The sequence below is a fragment of the Coenobita brevimanus genome, chromosome 7 (assembly GCF_032717465.1).
Source record: "Coenobita brevimanus isolate Jiangsu-jjx chromosome 7, ASM3271746v2, whole genome shotgun sequence".
Taxonomy (NCBI): Eukaryota; Metazoa; Arthropoda; class Malacostraca; order Decapoda; family Coenobitidae; genus Coenobita; species Coenobita brevimanus.
In genome coordinates, this window is record NC_136960.1 from 3,649,591 (window position 1) to 3,668,006 (window position 18,416).

Genomic DNA, 18,416 nt, shown 5'->3' on the forward strand with positions numbered 1-18,416 from the left:
CCTTAACCAACCTGACCACCAGGCATTAACTGGTTACATGGTTATCACTCAACATAGTAGCATAATAACTGGTTTCCTGGAGTACAAGCCGCCATTTAGCTTGTCACTAAGTGCAGAGTCACCTGGAGAGCAAATGATGGGTCCCACCACCTACCACAAAATGCTCCTCTGAAACACTGTCCTGTCCTTGTCTAAATGTACTACTGAACTGAATCTTTAATATACATCATCAAGTTTTTCTACCACACTGCCACATTCACTCCTGATCTTGTCAGCAGCGAATCATCTGCAGGCAGAAGTGTAGACAGTTCCCACCCCTGTCTCTTGTGTTCAGCACCGTTTTCATTACTCTCTCCAAATACACACTGGACAGCCATGATGACATTACACAGCTCACCTCCAATCCAGCATTCAAACTGAATCTCTCATTCAGTGCAACATCCACTCTCACAGCTGCTTTGGCTTCACTGTACTTACTTCAGATGGCTATGAGTACTGTATTCTGTTCTCCTCTCTACAGTACATACTTCTAGTACCTACCAGGATGCCTGCCCATCTATCATACAATACTCCTTCCCTATCCATCCATTCATCCGTCCATCTATACTTCCCTTGAAATCAAGAACATGGAGCCAAGGCTAGATTTCTGTCCAGGCTATTAAGTTAAGGCAACCAGTCACTTTCTCATTCATTCATTCATCATCTAATCCAATGCCACCCCATGAGGATCGTAGGAGCCTAGGGCTAGGCAAGTTGGTCCTGACATTTAAGATGAGAGTGACCAGCCTCACTCATTCATGAGTGGAATTATGTGAGCAATAAACCCCAACCATCCCTTGGATATAAACCTGCATAGGCTCAATCCGATTGGAGTGCCGTAATTACCCATTAAACCACCAGGCAGCATAATTTGGTTATATGGTTATCGCACAGCATAGTAAATGGTTTCCCGGTGTACAGGAAACCACTTGGTTGTCACTCAGTGTAGAGTCACCCATAGACAGATGGATGAGGGAAGAATGAAGGAAAGAAAGACAGAAGAGGAAGGAAGGAATGAAGGAAAGAAAGAAGGAAGGAAGGAAGGAAAGGAGAAAGGAAGCGAGGAATGGGCAATCACCCGAGAGCAGCACTACATCGGGTGAGAGGATGGTGAGCACCCCCACTTACCACTAAATGATGATGATGTGGAGAAAAAGGGTAAGGAAGAGGAGGAGCAGGAGTAAGGAGGACACAAACAAGGAGGGGTAAGAAAGAGGGAGAAGGGCAGGAGAAAGAGTAGCTACAACAGCAGGATAAGGATGGGGAGGAGGACAAGGATGTGAATATAAAAGATAGGAGGAGGAGGACGAGGACAAGGAGGAGGAGGAGGGAGGAGGAAAAAGAAGATGAAGAGAAGAAGGATGCCAATAATGGATATGACACAAAACAACTGAAGCTCCAAGTGTGCACTGTGCCATATATTTATTCCTGTAATGGATTTAAAATACATTTGTTAGTGTGAAATCTTTATTTCATATTACTGCCTTATTGCATAGATGATAAAAAGATATCAGTATGAGCTTCATAACAGACTGTTTCTTGTGATCGTCTCTTTTTTTCTTTTTTTTTCAGGCAGACATTTCTTGAAGTCATTGTTATCTGACTTATTCATTTAAACCTTGCTTCAACATACTTAGGTTTACCAAGTGCCTCTCAAGATGGCAGCAATTCTTACTTTGAAACCTCACTAAAGTGGGATTCTGGTAGGACTGATAAAGACTGCTGCTGTATCTGCTGTAAACATCTTCCATTAGGATGGTTTAGAACTTGTGACTGAGAGGCTGAATCCCACATCACTGAGAACACTATACTGGCAGTACACCTAAGTTTCTTGTCTTGTTTGGCAAAGAAAAAATTTTATAATGGAAAGTTTCAGGACTGCAAAAGTAACAGGGACTCTCAGTAAAATAAGGCTCAAGTCCCATGTTATACAGTACTGAAGTTATCATGTAAATCAAATTACTCACAAAATAATGCCCTAAACATTCTTAACCTAGGGTGAACATCATCAGTGTCAACTGATAATGCTTTTGAATTGCTTTTCTAAATTCTATAATTAATAGTACAACCCTACAAAATCAAATGTCCAGAATCAAGAGGTAAAACTTTTAACAAGAAATAACAGATGCATCAAAACCTGGTTCATCCTAACGTAGTTGTTCAATATATTCAAAAGAGAACTATCTTGATAAAATATTTCAGTTTTCAACAATACAGTAGGTATCACAGTTTGGATTAACCAGGTTTAGTTCAATTATGCAATCAACAATATGAATGATTATCTATGAGTGGTGGTCTATTATAAACCATGGCAATAAAGCCTGTACTTTATACCAATAGAAATCTGATATGCTGTATAGACTTTGCAAATAATCTATTCAACTAATGATTAACTGTTACGCATACTCTTAACTACAATATTTATGGCTCTCTGGTCAGGATGACAGTAGTGGCATCACTCTTAAGCTTCTTTGTCCTCACACTTCCTCTGTCCAGCTATCCTAGTCACAAGTTAATTTTGCTAATTTACATTCAATATTTTTTTTCACAAGATTATTATTCCACAGAACTGTAAATAATTGCAAAAAGTGTGTGTACTACCAAGATAATAAAGAATCATTAACAAGTACAAGTCAACACATATCTATACATTATAAAAGTATGCATGAGGTAGTGAGTCTGAGTAGGCAAGGGTGAGACCTAAAGTGAATTTCTCTGGGAAAGATTGACACTTAGCAGTGGTGTAATCTTGACCACAGAGCCATAACTCAACTGCAATGGTCATATGTACAGTGGAGCCTGGAGTAACTGGATGCTGAGGTATACAGACTAATCAGTGTTACTGTCACTACTCACAAGAACTTTGTTTGGAGGTCTTCTTATGAGCTTCTCAGTTACTCAGTAGATATGGTAAAATGTAGTAATGCAGATTTTGATGTGCATAAGTGTATACAGCATTAATGTCATATTAAACTGTGTTTTATCGCTGCTTTTGTAGTGACCAGAAGTGTGTTTAAAATAACTTGTGAATATAACAGTTAGTCACCTAAACAATTCAAATTATTTTTAAGAAACCTTGCATAAGCCACAGCTTATCTGATCACTAAATACCAATATAGCCTTCTAAATTTATGTCATGCATCTACAACAAATTAATATTCAAGATTAAATACAATCAAAGAGCAAAATTAACCTTGAAACTGGTATCAAACTACCACAATCTCTAAAGGCCACACATTGGTGTAGTAGACAGTTTTCTCCATGTATTTGACAATGTATAATTCTGGCTATATATATATATATATTCAACTGTGATACTGAAATTCTATAAAAATTTATTCATGATAGCACTGTTGTAATGTTCTACAAAATAAAGAGCATCATATGACAACAAATAAGCCTTAGATTAGCTGATTTTAAGCTTATAAACTTATATACTGTAGATTGGTCTCAGGCTTATTTACATAATCATGTACTGTATAACTAGAAGGCTACTCTTCATTTGCAACAATGAAAAACATCAAAATTGAAATAAGAAAAAATATGAACACTCCTAAAAAGTTTACTTCGACGGCAAAATGGTGAGAGCGACTGAGCCCCGAGCCTCCTTCAGTATGGCTACAGCATCTGAATGTGTCAACCCTGCAAGCGACTGTCCATTAACCTCCAGAATCTGATCTCCACGGCGGAGTGAGCCCTCTCTTGCTGCTGCCCCACGTTCAAAAACGCTCTTTACATAAATTGGCAAATCTCCGAGGTTAGATCCGAACCCTCCCACAATGGAGAATCCCAGGCCATCATCACGACGCTCCAACAGAATGGTTCTGATGCCTAAAGGCTCTGATCCCTCCTGTGGTGGTTGTGGTGGAGGAAGGTGGTGGTGGTGAGAGTGAAGGGCATGTGGTTGGTGAGTGCGAGGGATAGGGACTGGGGGGACTGCCATGGGGCTGCTGGGGCTGTCAGGGGAACTGTCGCTTATGGTCACTGGCCAAGTGGTGTTCCTGCAAATGTTGAACAATGGTGGCTCAGAGATGAATAACTTACACATACAGGTCTCCCTCATTTTACGATTGGTATGCGTTCCTAGAAAGGCAATCGTAAACCGAAATATCGTAAAGCGAAATTAAGGTTTAATGGGATAAATAGGGATGCGTTCCTGGACTCGTGTATAAGGAACCCAAGACCCATACAAGTGATCTAATATGCAATAATAATGATGATGTTTTATGTACCGTAGAGTCGTGCTTGTCTCCCCAGCTTTCTTAATGTTGACAGCATGCTTTATAACAGTCGATACAGTCTGTGCAAGACTCATGGAACGAGAGATGGAGTTTGCCCCCTCACCTGCTTCGTGCTGCTTCACAATATTAAGCTTAGACTCCAGGGTTAAGGATGTTCTTGCTTTCTTTGGCTTCATATCACCAGCACCAGATGTTGCAGGGCGTTTACAAGACATCACGGTGGTGGCACTAGGGGTGCAAAATATGAAGAACAGGAGAAATAGTAATATCATGGGCACTGATGCACACAGATGCACAGAGGTTGTATGCTGAACAAGTACGCGGGTGAGACTGGCAAAAGCGCGGGAAACTGTGTGGGTGGGGCGGGTATGCCACGCATCTCTCAGCTGATCTGCCTGTGAGTGCAGGATTTCCACATGCCCAATCGTAAATGCGAGGGAGCTCAATCGTAAAATGAACACTGGGTACTAAAGAAGAAGGATCGTAAATGCAAAGTATCGTAAAACGATACACCGTAAAACGAGGGAGACCTGTACTGTAGTGCAAATATGTACAAGTACAGTATATGAAGACATTACTCTCTGAACTAATGGAAATCAGGTACTGTGTACAACAGCAATGTAGTGATGCTTCCTTTCACCAGCTTTTGGGTTCTTATCCTCAAAAAATTTTCAGACTGTGTATCCAGTTACCAGTCTTGTAGCAAACACTGAGTATGGTCTTGTTAAGTCATCTACAGTACTTATTGTTTTCTGGACTGTCTCTCCAGCCTTACAGGCGATGATTGCTCTGGCTTCCTGCTTTTGCTTACAGCACTGCCCTTGCTGGTGGCACTAGTTGTAATTTTGTGACAGAGACAACTGATCTTCTATCACTGCTTTTTACATCATTCATTGAAAAAATATAAGAAAAAAAGGACTGTCTTTCAGTGACTGCATCATTATTCAGGAAAATGGCCCTTTTTATGTAAATATGCAACATGTCTTGGTGATCACAGTGTCTCTTGTATTAGGTAGCAGATGCTCAGATGGTGCAAGAGGGGTACGGGAAAACATATGAGGGTGAAGTGAATATATTAAGTGTATGATCACATACATAAAAACATTTATGTGTAGGCATAAAAATTAATAAAAATAATCAGTCTGGAGGGCACTCATATCTGGACTGCACAAAGAGCAGAACTGAAAAATGTCTACCTGACCACAAGACTGCTGACATGTTAAGAATAGTGTACACAACAAAGCCTGGTCTTGGCATCCTTGGTCTGAGATATGTTCACGCACCAACCTTCTTTAAACACCTGGGAGTGGCAGAGGAATGTCTTGCATCATTCCTCAAGGGTGTCTCCACTGAATGATGGCAGTGAGAAAATCAAGAATTTACCACATTACAAGTGTACATTCCTTTTCAGTATTAAATTTCTCAAGCTTAATAAAAGCACAGTGTCTGTTGGTCAGTCAGTCTGTCTGTCTTTCTGTTGGTCTGCTTGCAATACAGTGTCAACAGTACAGTATGGCTTCCCCAGACAATGACTGGTTGTTGAACAAGTTCTGATGTAAGAAGCTTGCATTATGCATCAATAGGTATCTATTAAATGTTACACTACTGTACTATATTTTGTTTAATCAAATGGCTCCAGTTTTTCCAGAGCAGTTAAGTTTAAGGACTTTTTAAGGCTAATATAATAGTTGAAACATAACATCAAATGGAGTACAAACCTTTATTTCTTCCTACGTGAGCATGGAAGAAAGAAAAATATTGAGAGAATTGATAAAAATTATAATTATGAATGCCTTATAAAGTATTTGAGTCACTATCACCATTTGCAGATGTAAGGGTTAACCTGAAGAACAGTGAGATTCATGCTTATACTGTCATCATGTTCTCTTCTCTAATTAACTTATATCTAAATATCTTTTCCTGATTATCTCATTCTTCTTTTTGATAACTTAGTCTCCTATCTTTTTTTTTTTTTTTGTTTTTTTTCCAATCTATCTTTTTTTTTTATTTCTTATTTTTTTTTTTAATGGCAGGTAGAAGGAACCAAAGGCCAGGGGCCCATAAATTGCTCCATCCAAGAAAAAACAAAAACAAGATAACAGAGTGCCAATTTCAAGATCCATTTATTTCGAGATGCCTGGACACACTGCATTTGAAAGACTGGAGATCATAGGCAGTAGGAAAAACAGACAGAGGGAAACAGTTCCACAGCTGATCTGTTGCATACACGAAAGACTGGAAGGTGCAGGTAACTCATGCATTAGAGAGTTGGACAGAAATGGGATGAGAGTTTCTCGCTAGACTGGTGCTATGTGCCCATCATAATGGTGGAGAGATGCAAGCAGGCAGTTCAGAGGAGCAGTGACTATTGAAGTAGCGACAGAAAAGAGATAAAGATGCAACAGTGCGGCAGAGAGACAAAGGCTGAAGGGAGCCAGAAAGAGGAGGAGAGTTAATGAGACGAAAAGCCTTTAACTCCACCCTATTGAGAAGAGCTGTGTGTGGGGAGCCTCCCCACACGAGAGTTGTACACTACACAGGGGCGAATAAAACCTGTACATAAAGTCAACAACTGTGCAGGGGTACAGAAGGTATGGAGTCAGCTTAGCACACCCAATCACTTGGAAGCAGATATTACAAGGGAGGTAATGGGTTCTTTCCAAGATATATCTCAAGTGAATGAAACCTCCAGTAAGTTTAAAGATGATGCTGGATTGAGCTGGATATTGTTAAAAATTAGACGATACTCCTGCAGAGGATTTTGTCAGGTTCATAGATGAAAGATCTGAGTATCTGATGCATTAAAACAACAAGGTTATTTTTACCCCAAAGATATGAGCCAAGTCAGACAACAGGTGTGCCATAGCCTCATCCCTTGTTTGTTGAAGCAATTGCTGAGATGGACACAGCAGGAAGCGAATGCAAAGGTGAAGGGTGGAGTCATCAACGGATGAGTGGACTGGATTAGATGTACAGCTTAAAAGGTCATTGATGAATAAAAGGAAGAGAGTTGGTGATAGGACAGAGCCCTGAGAAACAACACTATTGACAGCTCTAAGAGAAGAACAGTGGCTGTATACAACAGCAGTTATATAACGACAAGAAAGGAAGCTAGAGATGAAGGCACTGATAAAAGGATAGCTGGATGCCTTCATCTCTGAGGGGGTGGCTACAAACAATGCCTTCATGCCACCTTATCTTCTGCAATCAAGTTGTCTCCCTCTAATTCACACCACTCTCATTCATATGGTTTCCCAATCCATCCCTTCATCCCATCCTCAGACTCTTCTCTCTGTCTTAAAACTCTCGATGACTTAGCTAATAAGACATCTGTAAGTGTTGCTACTAAGACATAAAAGATCAACAAACTCATTCAGGATGAGTCACTAGCTTTCTTAAAAAAAATAAATAAATAATTTCATTCCTTCATCATTCAATCCTACATTGCCCCATGAGAACGTAGGAGCCCGGGGCTAGGCAAGTTGGTCCTGACATTTAAGATGAAAGTGACCAGCCTCACTCATCCCTGAGAGCAATAAACCCCAACAACCTCTGGATAAAAAAAAGAAAGAAAAAAACTGCCAATTCCTAATTATTCCTTAGGAGTCTCAGAGAACTCAAACAAATAGAGAGAGAAATGGAATGAACAAACAGGAAGGAACAGACAGGCACATGCAGCCATGGGAGGAGCATGAGGCTATCCATCCATCCATCCATCATCCAGTCCTACGTTGCCCTATGAGGAGCACAGGAACCTGGGGCTAGGCAAGTTGGTCCTGACATCTAAGATGAGAGTGACCAGACTCACTCATCCCTGAGTGGCATTATGTGAGCAATAAACCCCAACCATCCCCTGGATATAAACCTACACAGGCTCAATCCAACTGGAGTATCCTAATTACCCACTAAACCACCAGGTGCCATAATTTGATTATATGGTCACCGCTCGGCATAATAAATGGTTTTCTGGTGTACAGGAAACCATTTGGCTTGTCACTCAGTGTAGAGTTACCCATAGGCAGAAAGAAGAGGAAAGAATGAAGGAAAGAAAGATGGAAGAGGGAGTGTAAAGTCACCCATAGGCAAAAGAAAATGGACAGGGTGAAGGAAAGAAAGAAGGATGGATGAGGGCAAAGGGCAGACAACCAAAGCAACACTACATCAAGTGAGTGGATGGTAAGTGTCCCCACATGGGGCTACTTTAAAAAAAAAAAAAAAGAAGAAGAAGAAGTGTTTGGCTGGAAACAAAGCAATCAGCATGGAAAAATGAGAAGCAGTAATAGGTAAGATACAAAAGTAGGATACCTGTTGACAGAGTCAGGAGGAAAGCCAAGGAATTAGCAGGAGTGGAACAATGCAGTTATAAGATGGGCAGGGGGAGTGTAGACCAGGTAATATTTGCTCCAAGACATTTAGTAGAAAAGTACAGGTATTTACAGAAGGGAAAGAAGCTGTATGATCCCTTCATGGATCTGGAGAAAGCACATAACAGTTAGACAAGGAATTTGGAAGGTGCAAATGTAGAGAACACAAAGTGGCTGGGAACCTTCTGAATGCAGTCAAGAGTACAGTATTAAGAATGTTTTCATTCTCAATCCATCCATCATCCAATCCAATACTGCCCAATTAGAAGCATAGGAACTCAGGGCTAGGCCACTCAGTTCAGACATTTAAGGCAAGAGTGATCAGCTGCTCACCCCTTAGCAGTGGTACATGAGCTTCATCTAATAATGCCCAACCACCCTAAGGAATTATATCCTTATGGACCACACCTGGTTGAAGTGCTGTAGTTCATTAAATTAACTGGCATTTAAAAATCTTATGAGGGTAACAGAGCTAACTACTGCATGATATCAATACACAGCACAAAGGCCCATCCCTGTCTCTGCATGCATCAAAGACCTGTCCCAACTTCCATTTCAATACAAAAATTGAACACTCACGCATTGTTATTAGCATTAGCCTTCTTCCCAGCCTTGAGGCGACCAAGCTTAATGGAGACAGAACCGGGTGCACACTTCAGGATGGCGGCAGCTTGTTCTTGGGTGGCTGTCCTCAAGTCTGTGTCATTTACTTCTAAAATTTGATCACCCTGCATCAATCGTCCATCACTTTCAGCTACACCACCAGGCACCTGTGAAACGCAGAATTTATTATGTATATAAATACTAACACAGATCATAAGTATAATCTTTACATTATAAAACATCATCATTCCTATCCTGACCCTACTCCCACCATGAATGCAAGGTGCTTCAAAACTCTTCTGTACAGTATTAAGTATTGTACATGCACACCAAAAAGCACCTGAACACCAGGGGACGGTGACCTTACACAATGAGTGGAACACAGTTCATCATATAGTGGTATACTGTAGTTGGTTTCCCTGATTATGAAGTGATGCATTATGGAGCCATTACAGGTAATATGGTGCACTGGTGTATGGTATTCTAACTATTACTAGGAGAGATACATATGAAGAATGCCTTAACTCGCTAGATTAACAGACATCTATTTGATGATTATATAGTTACAACCCAGAAGAGTGAATGGTTTCCTAGAGTCCCAGAATAGTTAATGGCTTCCTAGAGTGCTGGAAACCATTTGGCTTGTCATTCAGTGTTGTTGCTGGAAGGTAGTGCTATATCTACTGAGTGGATGGTGAATGCCCTCACCTCTCTGCCCATTTATTCCTGTACTTTTCTTTACTGTCTTGTAATGCTTCTTCCTTCTACTTCTGTACTGAATAAATATGTTCCTAACATATTCCCCATTCACTTTCTTCCTAGATTCTTTTATCATCCAATTTACTCTATGATTCAAGTTCCTTTATTCCTTTATCCTTTATTTTTCACTTCTACTGATACACTTTTCTGTAGCATTTTCTGCTGCACCTCCTGCTTCTTATTTAAGGTTACATCTGTTCTTCTTTTCTTATCCCCCTTCACTGTTTCTAACCACACAATACTACTCAGCTTCTTGTACTAAACTCATCTTCACATTATTCAATACTTTGCAATCCTTCTCTACATTAATTTTCAAACACACATTCTCTTCCATTTTCTACCTTCTTTTAAAATTACCCTAACAAGTATCAAAGCTCCAATATTCAAACAATTTCATTCTGCACTTTAAACACCTATCAGCCAAATTTATGTATGAATATGGGGAACTAACTATTCCAGCAACCAACTGATGTTTACATTAATCTAGTGGTGCATGAACAGACATACGATGATAAAGGACTGTGTAAATGTAATCTCAAGATATGAACTACCATCATCATAATCACCATCACCACTGCCATCACCATTGTAACCTTTATTTCTCAAGTATGGAAGGAGTGTGGTAGAATCCACAAAAAAGGAAAGATAAAGTATGAATGTAGGAGATATATCAACAGTCTACCCAATAAAATTGGCCAGATACTCATTCATGCTACATTTGAGCCCAGCGAATCCTCGCTCCAGAGCACTTACCACATCAGAAATAAAGACTCCTGGACCATTTTTACGACCGACGATGGAGAGTCCAAGCCCCTTGCCGGACTTCTTAGTAAGCTGGACGGTGATGGTGTCATAAAGGTCCTCCTCCTTCTGTGTCCCTTCCTCTCGGTATACCACCATCTTAACCTGCATCATGACAAACAATAAAAGCTTGCATGAGCCCACTGTTTTGCTTGTTTTGTTTCATTCTGTTTACAAAGGCTCCAAAGCACTAGTGGGATTAGGCCCTGGGTCACCTAATGGCAACTCTCCACACTACTCAATCTCTAGCAGCTTCTTTGTTCAATCCATACTACTCAGTCCCTACCAGCTTCTCTGTTCAATTCTTTATTCTTGAGATCACACTGTATGATCTCATCCCAAGGCTCTTTTGGTTTGCCTCTAGCAACCTGATCCACAACGTTCACATCCAACTATGACATGACTGTCTGACAATGTGTTAACTTGATTGGGAATGTATTACTGCCATATGATCAACCAACCATCAATTTAACCATCAATGCACTGATTTTATTCTGAATGTGGTAATTTAACAAGCCAATAAAACAGTGTACAGTACCACATACAGTGTATGAGTAAGAACAGGCCAACTAAAAAAAAAAATCACACGTTCACTTATTTTCACCCACAAAAATTAATGGAAAATAACTATAACAGGGTTAATCTTCCTGTTCCCAAGTGAGTCTTGGCTTATTGGTACACACTGGGTACTTATTATTACAAGTATGAAGAGATTTATATGAGTCAACAGTGAATTATCCACTAATCATTATTATGCATCACTTCATACCTAAATCTTGCATTAATGGGCACAGATGATGGAAGATATTATAATGTACACATTACCACCATAGTTTTTGCATAAATATGTATTAATTTTATCTGATACTGCACACCAACAACATAGTTTTAGGGTACATACTTAATAATTTTATCAAACAGACGCATACGTTTTATAAATGGTGTGAGTCTACTCCTCAGGATTATCGACAATATGAAATAACATGCCCTTCTCACATGATCACAGTGCACTACCCTTGCACTGTCTCACAGGCTTCCCAGTGAGTCAACATAGTGGTGTTGCCACTTCTGCTATAACTAGGGTCTTCATACCGTTGAATCCGCCACTAAATCATCACTCTGTCACTATTTGAATCTTTGCAACTACACTGCTGCTTTGTGGATCAGGTGTGTGCTTGTACACAGTCATGTCACTTCTACTGCAATATGTTTCCCTACAATTTTCACTCCCCTAGACCTACACTTTCCTTATCTCTTTCCCTTCTCATCCTTCATACAGAAAATATATCAATACTCTAAAATGCAAGAGTACAATCACACCAAACAATAGGTCAGTCATAACTTCAGAAATGATCTATAAATGGCTTCTCTCATCATAATTTTAAATGACACATGCCAGCAGCATGAGCCTGACTGCCACAGATGATAATGAACACTTACCAGACTGCTATGCAAAAGTTATACTGTATATATTCATTATTTTTGCACAAAAATTTTGATGGTTACTCTCTCAAGGGACTGATAAACAGTAACTGTGTGTCCTTTCTTGACAATTTTATATGAAAAGGAAACCTCCCAGAAAATGTAATATATATATACACCATGTACAATATATCTCTAGAGTTTGTCATCCTTTAAGTGTAAACCTAACTACATAACTAATGGTAAGGATCATACTCATCTGATACAGTTCCATATTAGTTCAAGATGTCGTGGACCCACTCACAATATAAAAAGTATCGAAAGAATACGCTGGGCAATTTACTGATGTTAACAGGGATAATGAATGCCATCTGGTTTGCCTATCTATCTATCTATTGCCAGACGCCTCAATCCCGTAAGGGGTGGCTGCAAACAAATCGCCTCCACATTGCCCTGTCCAATGCCACTTCACTGCCTTGCCTTGCTCCCAACTCACGCACCCCTCTCTCATATATCTCTCCACTCCAACTCCCCATCTCATCCTCAACCTCCCCCTCCCTGTACCCCCTCCACCTCACTCACATACACTCTCCTCATTAGTCTCTCACTCTCCATCCTCTCCACATCTGGTTAGTATTCCATACAAATCACTCTTACATAACAAAAAAAGAGTAGTCATTCAACAGCTATATGAATACAGTACATTACCAGTGTAAAGATTTTTCACCTTAATCACAGCCACCAATAAGTACAGTTTAGCACACCACTGAGACAACACTGCTGAACACCAACACTTCACAGTAACCACATAAGAATATTAAATATTACATTTTTGTATTACAGGTCATCCTCTACAGCAGCACAGTACTGTACATAAAAATCTATCTCAACATTCAGTATTAGAACAACATAAGCTACATTATAATACTCTCAGCAAAAAGTTAAAATTCTATATCAAGCTCATCATCTCAGACTTACTCATTTCAAAGTACTGCACTTAAGTGTGTAGCAATGAATTACATTCAGTAAATAAGACAATCACCAACAAAAGGATTAATGTATAGCTATTAGTCATACATCTCTTGAACATGGACATGAGGGTGCATCTACTCATGCAGTTAAATTCACCGGAACAAGAGCTACATTCTGCCATCCCCACAAACTCATGACAGTAACTCCCTCATACCAATGACATTTTTAACATAACTGTCATCTCCAAATTGCTTTATTTAGTTCAAGTGAGACTTTTCAAACTGGAGAGATTGAACTGTAAACCTGAATTTCTAGATGGTCTCTGCGGAGTGATGGTTTTGTATAGGTTTGATCCCCAATAGGTAACTGGAGGTTCAGCATTCATGTCTTCAAAAAAAGGAGGATGGCCAACTACTTCTGTGGTGCCATCCTACATGTACTGTACAGTACAGTACAGTACATACATATACTTCGTAGGGATCTGGTGCCCCCTTGTGGTAGACAGTTTGTTGCCAGAGTCAGACCAGGGTTCTTCCCCATGATGGGTGCAATGAAACATGAGGAAGCTTGGCTCTTGGATGGATGTTGCAGTTGCTCTGCTCCACCCACGATGCACAACGCCAACAACTGTAGGCTCATCAGCATGACTGACAGTGACATGGTAGGATAAACAACAATACACAAAAAAGTGAAGCCTTCAGTGGGGGTGTGTTGCAACACATTTAACCCCTCGGCTTCGTACAGCATTTCAGAAATGACGATCGGTAGACTGCATCGTAAATTCTGGAAGAGCCGGTCATTTGTCGAACCTACTGCATACTTATGCTTGATAAGTAGGTCGTGAACTGTCAGTGTGGAGTGTAAACTTTGTCTGTCTAAAATGTTATTATGTTTGGTTAGGTATAAGAGGGTTAAAACACATGATGAAAACACAGTATTTTTAACTGGTTTTCCCGCACCATGGACACAGGGAAATGTTTAGAGCTGCCAGTGCCTAAGGGGTTAAAAGTTATCTGTAACAACCACTTCAGATTAACTCTGGAATTACATTTCTTGTACTAGTCTGATGCCACACAGATGTCACCTGTCTTCTCAATTCTAATCAGCAAATGAGATGGTCTCACATCTTCTATACTTATGAGATGTATGACATTCTCTATACATAAGTCCCTTCAGGTATCTTAGCAACCTCACTGCAAAACAAACCATAGTACTGTACTATATTCTGAAGAAGCAAGAAATCTGCTTTCTTACCTTCTGCCTTATCATCCTGAACTAAAATGAATAATGTCAGTAAGTTTACATAATCAGCATGAAATACTTGAGCAGTCAACAAGGGTACTACTCTTTAACTGATCACCAAAAAAGTTATGCATATATCAACAACAGATACCAAACTATGCTAGTGCCATCAAAATATACTGCACATGTGGTGATGGCAAAGTCACTTTCAATGAACAACACAGCAACACCACATAAGTGTTATACAGCAGAAACAACATTTATTTTTAACTAAAGCCGATATAGTTACACTACAGTTTTACTGCACAAAATACAGTACAGTAAATGCAACTATTGTCTGCTCCCCTTCTTACCTTCTCTTTTTCCTTCACAAAAGAAAAAACGAAAATAGTAAATAAATCTAAAATATTAAATGTAATATTTTGCATAAATAATTATCACACAACTTAAACACTGTACATTGAGATGTACTTCAGTGAATTACATAGGTTAATTTTTGCCTAAAAAAAAACAAAGAAATGCAGTAACTGAAGCAAATTCCTTGCATGGAATTTACTGGTATACTATCATATTAAGTTGCTACAATTCAGCCTGTCTGGTGACTGGCAACTTTAGAATAACCCTGAAAACTCTAATAAGCTTGCAATTAAAAATATCTTTACCAACTAAAAATATCTTTAGTGATATTTCTTCAGAGAGAGAGAGAAAAAAAAAAAAAAAAAAAAAAAACAGTAAAAGGATGTCAAAATGCATGGAATTTACTGGTATACTATCATATTAAGTTGCTACAATTCAACCTGTCTGGTGACTGGTAACTTTAGAATAACCCTGAAAACTCTAATAAGTTTGCAACTAAAAATAGCTTTACCAACTAAAAATATCTTCAGTGATATTTCTTCAGGAAAAAAAAAAAAAAAAAAACAGTAAAAGGATGTCAAAAGTATTATTAACCATACTTATGTTGCTAACTAAAGTACAAACAATAAAAAAATGGCTAATAATCATACTGAATATAATTCCTTTACTGTACTAACAATGGTTAAAATACACTGAAATAATTTGTGAAAAAGTAAAATTCTGATAATGAAATATGTACCAACCTTGGATGGAGTCTGGCGGAGGACACTGAGAGCCTTCTGGTGTGTGATTTCCCTAAAGTTCTCCGTATTCACATTGAGAATTTGGTCTCCAGGTTTGAGGCGGCCATCTTTGGCAGCTGCACCATCTGGGTAGACTTCATGGATGATGATAGCACCCTGTCCACAGAACAAAGAGTTTAAGTGTGAGTACAGTATTACATCTACAATACTATACATATTTATCAGCACTTTTCAAAATATACTCTGACATACAGTGTGGGAAGTATAAAAATACTGCATACAGTATAGTTTAAGTGTGAAAATTACATCTACGTTACAAGTTTATCTATCATTCTCAAAATATTCTCTGACATATGGAATTGCAAGTATGGAAATATTGCACATAGTACTGCATCATACAAAACTGTAATATTCCTGAGGATACTGCCTTGCCATAAAGCTTTAGTATATCAACCAGTGTCAATTGCACAACAGCTAAATATTGTATGTGGAGCAATGCATGTAACTAAGTACTGTATAGCATCTCCTGAAAGTACCAATCAATATATACTGCTGGTACTGTACTGTATATACAAAGACCACTAAATATAACCACCAATGCATATTTGTAGTTTATGCTTGCTACTACCAGGCAGTTTTCATCTTAGTAGAGCCCCTTGTTATGAAGGGGTAATGGCTATATCTAACCCCTCCAGGTTATAATAACCCTTCTGAGTTAATGTTTGATTATATGGGGCTAGCAAGAATAAAACATAAAAAGTCACTGGACTGCATGAATATACAGTATGTGTATAATATCATACATGGACAACCTTCAAATTTATGGCAAATCTCAAACTATGAATTCAAATTTCCAGCACCTGATTCAACTACAAAGGCATTCAAACACAGGTCAACTGCCTTTTATTATATTAAACTGGTCTGCCATCCTCTAACCCACCAGTAACATCATTTGGGGGAAATATTACACAGCATTCTACTCAGGCAATTTAGCCAACTGGGGATTGACTGAAATGTTACTGACTCTGCTAACTACAAGGTTCAATATTTAAATACACTAGCTATTTTTACCAGTGAATACATGCATATCAAACTTTATCTGCTTTGGATAATCTGCAAATTCTAATAACACTATGAATGCAAAGAGTACAATAGGCAGAATTCTTGTTGTAGTACAATACTACATGATGCAAATGTTACTTTTTATATTAAAAGCAACAGATCACACTGGGAATGGTCACATACAGAGCACTTTATTCATCACACACTACAGTATAAACTGAGTTACTATAATGGCAAAACTCTGTTAGGAAGCAAAATTTTTATTTTTTCCATGCAGAAAGCTCTCCTATATCAATATTTATCTGAAAGCCATGGTAGCTACCTACTACCACTATAATACAAAATTATAATCAGAAACTAATGAAAGGAACAAAGAACACAAACACAAAAGAACAAATATCAACAACACACAATACAGTATTATCCCTGGTAAAACACTTCACTGTACTTATAATACTGTACTCACTTTCTATTTTGGGGATGTTGAAGGGTGTAAAAACAAAGAGAGAATTAATGCAACTCATTGAGTACGGAACAAAAGAAAGATTTAAATTTTCAAACTAAATATAATAATAAATTCTGTACATACCTCAAAGTACCTGTATTAAATCTATAAATTTATTTGAACTCCAACCAGATTGTTGTAGGCACAATTACAAAGGAAGCTAAGCCTCAACACCCAAGCACAGAGAAGGTGAGAGATTTGTTATGACATGGCTATCAGTCACAGAAGCTGAGTTACAACATGGAATTGGTCACAAATGCATACGAGAATCCCACTTGTGAAACTTCCTTTCATGTTTTGCTGCACTGGAAGTGGCAGCAAGGACTTGAAAGGGCCAACACTGCACCTGTTGTCTTGTACATATGTCTCAATAGGTAGGCCATATTGTAATCAACTTTGTGGTGGTGTCTGTATCCAGTTAACTGTGATTTCCACAGTATGCACGTATGTAACTTTTCGATAATTCCTTGCCCTTTTCCACCAACCTTACTCAAGGTAAGCCCTATGCCTGGAGCATGTGTTATACTAAGACTTGGGTATGATTTATACGGTGGAATCTCCTAAATCGTGCAACCCTAAATACAGTAGTGGATTCACAATATGTGGCAACATCATGCAACAGTTCGCAATGTCAATAAACTCGTGGAAATTACACAAAATTTGCAAACGCAGCCTCAAAAGTGACATTTTCCAATGCCCCGCACAATACATGGCACCATTACCTCAAGGCTGCATGTCAAGCCAGGCATAACCCAATCGTAGTTATTACTAAACCATATCATATTCAAGCACAGCACTTACTACAAGCCAATCGCAGCACATCCCTCCCATGCCAAGCATGGAAAACATGCGCACTTGATGCCTCAGCACCTGGCTACATACACTATCTCCCCTCCGTTGTTACCGTGTGGTTAACGAGACCATTTCCCCCCCCCCCCATGCTTCCTCCACCAGCCCAGTGTTACCATGGCTGAATGCAACCCTCTTAAGTCTACAACTGCTTTGAGGAAGCATTAGAAGAAGAAGCCAACATTAACTTACACCAAAAAGTTAAATGTAATAAGGAGGATTGATGGCAGTGAGAAGAAAGCCAAAGTTGCCCACCATCACAGACTCAACAAGGTAATTCTTTACCAAACAGGTGTGGCGATTCCACATATACTGTACTATAAAAAACCCACGATTCCAAGTTAGGTAATTGTGGTTCGTATGCAACGCAGATATTTAACTGTTGAATTGTGAGTGTAAGAAGTGAGTGGAAAAAAAAAAATACAGGTATACCTATTTTGGGAAGCAGGCAGGTTGC

General features: G+C 39.0%; 1 protein-coding gene across 1 annotated transcript in view; it reads right to left on the minus strand.

Moving 5' to 3' along the window:
- Window positions 1-1,488: 1,488 nt before the first annotated feature.
- Window positions 1,489-18,416, minus strand: part of LOC145404710 (multiple PDZ domain protein-like) — a 1,044,659-nt gene continuing 1,027,731 nt past the window's right edge. Inside the window, exons 43-46 of the mRNA XM_080276264.1 lie at window positions 15,544-15,699; window positions 10,760-10,912; window positions 9,224-9,414; window positions 1,489-4,040 (exon numbers count right to left, since the gene is read on the minus strand). Coding sequence (XP_080132390.1) covers window positions 3,602-4,040; window positions 9,224-9,414; window positions 10,760-10,912; window positions 15,544-15,699 — 939 coding nt within the window. The 3' untranslated portion in view covers window positions 1,489-3,601. The remainder of the gene's footprint in view (window positions 4,041-9,223; window positions 9,415-10,759; window positions 10,913-15,543; window positions 15,700-18,416) is intronic.